Source organism: Chrysochloris asiatica, unplaced genomic scaffold, assembly GCF_000296735.1.
Source record: "Chrysochloris asiatica unplaced genomic scaffold, ChrAsi1.0 scaffold00029, whole genome shotgun sequence".
NCBI classification, from domain to species: domain Eukaryota; kingdom Metazoa; phylum Chordata; class Mammalia; order Afrosoricida; family Chrysochloridae; genus Chrysochloris; species Chrysochloris asiatica.
Window position 1 is genome coordinate 19,963,417 of NW_006408547.1, and position 8,788 is coordinate 19,972,204.

At 38.4% G+C, this 8,788-nt stretch overlaps 1 protein-coding gene across 1 annotated transcript in view; it reads left to right on the forward strand.

The window, feature by feature from the left end:
• Positions 1-6,275, forward strand: part of LOC102831059 (rho guanine nucleotide exchange factor 7-like) — a 231,445-nt gene extending 225,170 nt beyond the window's left edge. Inside the window, exons 17-18 of the mRNA XM_006851543.1 lie at positions 2,049-2,138; positions 5,503-6,275. Of these exons, the coding sequence (XP_006851606.1) occupies positions 2,049-2,138; positions 5,503-5,717 (305 nt within the window). The 3' untranslated portion in view covers positions 5,718-6,275. The remainder of the gene's footprint in view (positions 1-2,048; positions 2,139-5,502) is intronic.
• Positions 6,276-8,788: the final 2,513 nt, after the last annotated feature.

The following is an 8,788-nucleotide window of genomic DNA, read 5'->3' on the forward strand; positions in this document are numbered from 1 at the left end:
AGTGAATAAGGAAGATCATAGAAAAATTGATGCTTTTGAGATGTGGTGTTAGAGGAGAATATTGAAAGTGCCATGGGCTGCCAAAAGAATCAACAGATCCGTTTTTGAAGAAGTGCAGCCAGAGTGCTCCTTGGAAGCCAAGATGGCCAAACTTTGTCTCTCGTACTTCAGACATATTGTCAGGAAGGACCAGTTGCTGGAGAAGGATATCATGTTTGGTAAAGTGGAGGGTCAGAGAAAAAGAGGAAGACCCTCAATGAGATGGATTGGTCAAGTGGCAGTATCAATGGACTGAAGTGTGGCAACAGTAGTGAGGTTGGCCCAGGATCGGGCAGTGTTTCGTTCTGCTGCGCATAAGGTCACTATGAGTCAGTTCCGATTCGGTGGCACCTAACAACAACAACAATAAGCTTCTCTTATGAAAGGTAGATCACTAATGACAGCAATGATAGTTTACAATCCAATACGTCCATGCAAACCGTAACATCTTTCTGGCTTTGTGAGGCTTGCTTTGTAATTTGTGATGTGTCTTATACATATACATATCTGGAAATAGTCACACTTTACCAGCCAGCCAATTAATACCACTCATACAGAGACTTTACTGTTGGTGAAGCGGGAACTGCCCACCTGTGGGAATTACTTTACTACACCTCCTAAAATTAGATTATATACATATAGATAATCTAATATCTATATATATATAATCTATATTTCCAAGTAATACGGGAAAGTGTCGGGCAGTTCTGTCAGCTGTGGTATTCGCCCAGCAGTGTGTAATCTTTACTGAGCAGAACCTGCGTGCAGAGTGCTACGCCTAGCACTGCTGTCGTTCATTAGATGCTGTTAGTGTGCATGGTCCTGTGATACCAGTGTCTGATCTCTGGGTGTAGATGAAGGCCAGCGTGTAAACAGTTATTTAGAAAAAATAGATGACTTTTCTACCTTGCCTCATCAGTTAGGTGAAAGTAAATTAATATTAATTAGAGAAATCTGTGGATAATCTGCCACTCATCTATCTTCCTGAGTCTGCAGAGGCCGGCCTGCACTGTCACTGTTGCTCAGTTAAAGAACGGCACCGTTAGGCTCTAGATTGCTGGTATGTTGTTGCTGAGTGCCGTAGAGTCGGTTCTCACTCCCAGAGACCCTGTATATGGGTTCTGAGGCTTTTTAGATCTTTGAGGTTGCCGAAAGCCTCCTCTTTCTCCAGCAGAGCCGCTGGTAGGCTTGAACTGTGACCTTGTCAGTCAAGTGCTTACCATGTGAACTCTAGGTTGGGTTTTGTAAATTCCTGATACCACTTTAAGGGTCCTGGTGGTGAGTTTTTAGTCATTAGCTTGTTTTTCTTAGATGAAACTCCATTAATGAGTCATGGCTCAGAGGGAAGCCATCTTGTAAAAGGCCTTCCACAAATGTGTGCAGATTTTGGAGAGCTACTTCCATTTTCCCTCCAGCCAATTGCGTTGAAGTGCTCTCCTTTGCCTGCATCCACATCGATATCGAGAACTAGCAGTCCTTTTCACTTTTGTCAGGCTGGTATGTGAGAAACCATACTCTGTTTTAGTTTTTATTTCTTGGTTAGTAAGATTAAACATCTTTTATAACTGATTATATTCTTACGTTATGAGCTGCTTTTCCCTATCTCTTGCTGTTTTTTTCAATTTGTACGTAAGGAGTCATGTTTTTCATATGAATTAGTATGACAGCTTATATATATAGCCAGATAGGTTGCAAATAGAAAATACTTAAAAACTAAAAATCTTTGGAATACGACTATTTTCTGAATATTTTAGATACTATCACTTTTTGGTTGAATTGATGATTTTGCGTTCACCTAGTTAATTTATTGCAGTTAAATACTGTCAAGTTGGTTCCGACTCATAGCAACCTTGTATAGGGTTTCCAAGGAGCAGCTGGTGGGCTTGAACTGACGACTTTGTGTTTAGCAGTCCAGTGCTTACCTTACAGCGCCTCACCAGGACTCTTTGAGTTCTCTATTACTGCTTATTAATTTTCATTAAATTGCAGTGTGTTGTTCCTTTAACCAGGTACAGCTGCTTTGGAAGAAGATGCTCAGATTTTAAAAGTTATTGAAGCCTACTGCACAAGTGCCAAAACACGACAAACACTCAATTCAAGTAAGTTTCAATTTACAATAACGCAGTAGGAATTGTGGAACTTGTCAATCGAAAAGTAAAGTGTTCACTTGGGCCCACTGATCGCTCCTTTATGTCTGAGCTGTTTGTAGTCAGTGACAGTTCCGTGGTATAGCTTGAACCTGAAATCCTTGAATTAGTACGAACAAATCTTAATTATCCACAAAATAACTAATGTTTATAGATGACATTATGCTGGGAAACAAAGAGTAAAAAGATACTATCGGAATTTATAAAGTCTTCCTTTGCTTAGAGAAGATGTGTTTAAAAGACAATGGAGATGAAATCAGTTATTCGAGCTTATTGATGTGATGATTTTTTCCCCCCTAACTTCTTAAAATTATCTAAAATATAAATCCAGAACAAGACTTTTTTAGTCACTCTATCCCTGTCTTATTTAATGCCTGCTTGAAAAAAAAAAAAAATTCTCATAGACCTGAACAAATTTATTTGATAGATTTCATCACCACTTGAATTTATCTGTCTGTGTCCATTACATTCTGTCTTAAATGAGAAAATCGTAGTGCATTTTATGGACAGTAAAGCCTTTTTGTTTTTTAATCTTTCTGATCGTTAAGGGTGGAATCTACTTTGATAACGACAGATGTAAAAGTGCATTTTGTTGTTGCTCACAAGAAGGGGGCTTATTTTTTCCCCTTACTTGCTGCCCTGAGTGGCTGACGTTTCATGATACACGAGGGCTAGGTTAGCCATTGACACTCCAGGATGCACTCTGTACTGCCAGTGCCTAAGTTGATTTTTTCTTTTTTTTTTTTAAGAAGTTGATTATTTATATCTTGTTTCTGTCATAAAAACTGATTTCCATTATATTTTATATGCTCAGTTCCCCTTTCACCTTGACTTTGGACAAATGACTTATTCTCACCTCTTCCTTTTCATCACCTTGTAAAATAGTGGTTAAAATTAGTGTTACATACACTTTAAACTAACGCTTTAATAAAACAATCTGAAAAGATACTTGTAACACTTTAGCTTTTGTTGATGAGAACTATGCAGCTATGAAAGTAGGGCTAGCAGAGGTAAATTCTAGGTTAGATCTTCAGATTATGTAGAAAATATTTGTGGCTGTTGTTTTACCATATCCTACCTATGTCCTTAAGGAGCTCTGGATGCGTAGTGGTTATGAATCAGGCTGCGAACCGCAAGGTCAGCAGTTCGAAACTACCAGCCGCTTCATAGGAGAAAGATGAGGCTTTCTGCTCCCGTAAAGATTTACAGCCTCGGAAACCCTATACAGGGTCGCTATGAGTCAGAACTGACTCGATGGCACATAACAACAACAACAACCTGTGTCCTTAAGACTTTTTACCAAGCACCAACACTCCTTTTTTGTCTGTGCTGTTTCTGGTTTAAAAGTCCACCCGTAGTAACAAGTCACACTTGTAGAAGAGAAACACAGAAGCCTAAAAATCCTATCAGTATGGACTCAGCATATGGACCATGAAGCAATAATTTGTTAATATAGATTATTGTGGCTGAAGGTGTTATCACTTTGTTGACTTACTAGGGACTGTAATAGACTGTTAAATGTGGCCACAGTTTTGTGGACTCTGAATTTTAGAGTTTTCACAATTAGACTTCTCAATTTCAGTTACTTGAAATAAAATTGTAACCCAGTAGTCTCAGATGAACAGACCAGGTAATATGAGCTCTTTGTTTTTTTAGTGCAAGCCGTATAGTTTCATAACAAGACTCGGTGCCGTGTACTATGCTTGGGGTGTTGCTTTTTCTGGCTGCCTGGAAGGAACGACCCATAACTGGTGCAGACCTTTCCTTACACCATTGCCTACTTGTTTTCATTTCTCCTATACAAGAAAAGCATTGGACAATACAGTGATTTTTGTTTGAAGTGATACTATGCCCATACTACTCTGTGACCTTAGAGGGATCGTAATCATAGCATGTTAAAACTAACATACTCAAAAAAAAGGTCGTGACAGGAGACAGTGATCCCTTTCATGGTAAAGGTCACTCAAGAGATTCTGGAAGTGGAAACATAGGGAAAGCTCAGTTTTCACATTCAGTGCTTCAGTTTTTAGAAGGGTAACATATTTTGCCTAAAATTCACTTCTGTTCAGTATACATTAAGATTCCAAAAAGATTCAACCAAACACATGTAATTCTGGGAAACATTTAGAAGTTTAGGAAGTAATCACCTTAACAGAATCTGGTGATTTAGTTAAATCTCTAATAGTCCACTGCTGATTCTTGTGATTATGAGACAGAATTTACTATGATGAAAAGGAGGAACGAGGAAGAAATGTGGGCTTTGCCGTTAGAGATCATAAAGGGAGCCCCTTATTTCTTACACAGTGTGTACTTTGGAGACCCTCTACCTCCTTAGCCCTTTCTGGTTCTGCATGGGGGTTTTCCATCACAGGTGCTTGGCCAGTCTCATTGATCACAATTGCCAGCCACTCATGGAGTACTTTTGGTTTTGTCATTTTGTCCCCACTTCCTTCTGTGTTGCCCTCCTTTTAGCATAGTGGCATTGCCAGTGCACACAACTGTTTCTGACAATAGAAGTGGTCTGCATAGGATTGATACTTCTATTAACAGACATGGCTTCCCATTGGGTTCATTCCCTTTGGCTGAACTCAGATGAGAATTGTTAAGGCAGCTACTGCACTCAGTGGGCTAGTAGAATGAGGGGAGGTGGGACACAGGGCGAATTAGACCCTACTTAATGCATTTCTCCACTCTGAAATTTTTACAGTGGTTTTGTATTGACAAGGTAAGTTTAGTTCCCCATGATTAAGATGACTTCTGGTGATTTATAGTCTTGGCAGAGATAGCTGAAGAAGTAAGTCAAAAATCCTTTAAACTACTTTGCATTTAATACATCCCCTTAATGAACAGGAAACAGTTTTAACTTGGCTATACAGATGGTTCCTTTTACAAATACTGTTTTAAATCAGACTACGTGTTATGTAATGTACAGTAGAATTGGTTGTCAGGGATTTATAGAAATGGTGTTGGGAGCTGGGCTGAAAGATTTCTTAACTGAGAACCTTATGCTAGTAACTTTAAAATTTGAAAGGTGCGGTTTTTAAAGCAATATCATGGTTTACGGTTATTTAATAAAATTGAATTCATTGTATATTAAGGGTTATACTTAAGTTCATTTTTAAAACCCAGCCATAATTAAGGATAAGTAGACATTGATGCCATTATTTTTAACAATATTTTCTCTTTTCCTTCTCTTCCCATCACCTTTTGCTTTTGTTTTCATGTTTTTTGGTTGTGGCTATTCCTGTTCGTTTTCCTTTCCATCCCACCTTTGCCTATCCACACCTGTCATTTCATTTCACCCATACGTCCTTAGCATGGCAAGGCACTGACCTGATGCATAATCACGTCTTGGCTGATGATGACCAATCAAGTCTAGACTCCTTGGGTCGTCGCACTAGCCTTTCTCGTTTGGAGCCTTCAGACCTCTCAGAAGACTCTGACTATGACAGTATATGGACAGCCCATAGTTACAGAATGGGTTCTACATCTCGTAAGAGCTGTTGCTCATATATCTCTCACCAGAACTAATGCACTCTGAGCTTTTCTTAACAAATGCTTGTTGTATCACAGCCTGCTTTTCTTAGATGTTTTCTTGCTGTTCCTTGTCTCTTTTAATGTGATATTTTAACAACTTTTGAGAGCGTTTCTGATATTTTCCATTGTACTTTGTGGAGGCTTGACTGCCAATTTGAATATACATTCAAATGACTGACTGTTGAAGGAAGATGGTATATTCACAAGCCAATACCTGAGGGGTCTTTGTTTGAATGGATAGCTGTTGTTTTAGATACAGCTCCAAATGGTTTGTTTTGTTTTTTTCTTAATTATTCTCAGTGTAGCAACTGTTGGATTTCTTTGGATACAGCTGTATGAACATGTTTCTATTTTATACTGAAACCGTACAGGTTTGCCATTTTAAGTGCCAGCAACGTGGAGGAAATTTTAGCCTTATAGGAACCTTGAATTTTTTTATGTATAATAGACACACACCAATCAATCAGTTGTTCAGAGGTAAAATATGCAAAAAAAGTACTGTAAATTCAGTTCAGATAGCTGTGTTTCTGCGAACTCTGTAAGAGCATCTGGTTCTTAGGAAGAAAGATCTGTTCATGTTGCCAGCCTGAGTTCTTTGCCTTGGTAGATGTGAAGAAGAGTCCACTTTATGTCTTTCCGAGGTTGGCTTCGCCACCCACACCTCTGTGCGCTTCCGTTTCCTGGCATGACAGTACCATGTTTCCCATTTGGCCTTGATAGTGGAGCTCTTCACTACAAAGGCAAAGTTAACTCTCAAAGCTCAGAGACATTTACTTTGATGATCACACCAAACTGTTGTAGAGTCTAAACCCCACCTGTCTCATACAGGCTTAAAGACAAAGCCGGAAGTATTCCACATGGAAAAGTGTAGACTAGCCTGGGTTCACATAGACACTTGGTATCCTCACAGAATCCAATGCTTGGGCTTAAGTCACAGCTTGGCTGCATCCCTGACATTCATACTTACGCTGTTTGTAATGGCCATGAACAACATGAATTTTCTTTTCAGCAACCAGCTGCAGTGAAACTCCATTTACAGCAACCCTATAGTGTATCATCTGTATTGTAATGGAATGTGTAAGTCCATTGAAGATTTATTAGGTTGTCACGTAACTCATTTTTTTTAAAAAAAATCTCAGATTTGGGTGAGACACTGCCCCACCTTCTTGGGATTTGTTGTAAGGAGATTTCACTGGCCTCACTCAGACTAATTTTTGCTTCAAAAAGAACTGAATGTGCCACGTTACATTCAGTTGTAGCATTCAAATCTACATCTGGTCATTTCTAGAAGGGAAGAACTGTGTTCTCATCAGTTCACAATGTATTTAGTATTAAGATGAAAATTAATGTGTTTTAATTAAAGTTTTCATTGAAGCTGCCTTCAGAAAGCAAGATGTCCTAATAAATCGAGAATAACATTTTTTCCTTTCTTTAGGATGGCTGTAATTCCAGGTGGCGATGATTTCTCTCTTCTTCCACCACCCCACTCCTTCGCCAAATACATGTATTCAGTGTTCTGATTTTGTTTACGTAGTGACAACTTGGTACAGTACATGATGGTTTCCTGGGAGTTGGGTTCTGTTGCTCCCAAGCCCAGAGGTGCTAGTGAACTTCTGCCAGTGACATATTGTTTAAAAAAGTCCAACGGCTTTGTTACTTCATGATAGGAGTCGACTGCACAGAAGTCACTCTTTTTAAGGTCTTTAGGAAAATGGTTCTAGTCAAATATTTGCTCCCTTGGAAGTAGTAACTGAACTACTTACATCATCTAGAGAAGTCATTCTTTAAATATTAACAATCAGTATAAGTAAGAAAGGTGAAGAGCCCAGTATTAACTCACAGTAGATATGGGGAGTTTATGTACGTTCGGCCAAATGGCAGGTGGAATTTTGGGAGAACTATGATAACTACAAAGTTTATATACTTAATATTATTTAAGGAATATAGAAGCAAATTTGTTTTATTTTATATTACATAGACTAGTCATCTGTTCTGATACTAATATTAGAATATCGTGTTTGCTTGGAGACTGTAATAAAATGAATGCATTGGTTTAACTGCCTTTGCCATGCCTTAGTAAGCTTGAGTTGCGTATGCCATGTGCTATATATATATATATAGATCTCCAACGTTGATATGCAGTGGCTGCACTTGAACTTTTGTTAAGCACCAAGTATCATTTGGATTATCTTGATTAGACATTCTAATTGATATTCTATACACCAAAGTCTTCACATCTTACCGCCATTCCCTTTGTACCTGTTAAAACCCATTATGTGGATGATTTGTTTCTAATGCTAAGATCACTGCTGAATACTAGTTTGGCTTTTTGTTTGTTTTGATTTGTTTTTAATGTCTGACACCATGAGCTTGTGTGACCTGGTTAGAAGTATTAGTGCCACGGGCCTAAAAGGAATTCTAGTGTGGCAGCCGTGATACGATGTTCAGAGGGTCAGTGTTTCCATTTTTGTGGCACTTTAGTCATGCTGATAGTAGTCCCTTCTGTTTATGCAATTTTGTAATAGATATGTGTACAGCTAGTATTATCATGAAAGGATGAAGAATCTGATTTAGAAGGTAGGTTTCAGCCATTATCCAACCCTTTACAAATGGCTTAAATGGTGTTCCCATTTAATTCAGACTTGCCATAAGTATCTAATAAGCTATATTGTGTGTTTTGCATTCAATTGCCAAAACACAGTAATGTGTATATAGTGGTATAAGGCCTTGTTGGAGGGGTGGGGGGATGATATATTGTGTTTTTATCTGTCAATGGGAAAAGCCATTTTTAGTAGCTGACTGCCATTTGAAACAATCAATTGGATGTATATCTGAATGTTGTATTGTATTGTACAGTATGCATATTATTGTTTGTGGTTGCATATGGCAATGAAGTGTTTGTTTTATATTAAAAAAACAAGACATATGTTATGTACAGTTGAAATAAATTTTGCATTTGCTAGCCTGTGGCTTTTAATATTTGTTACATGGCGGGGGGGTGGGGGAGCAGGATAGTTTGCAGTTTTATGTTTTTTGGCAGTTCCCCTAAACGTAGCTTTTTTACA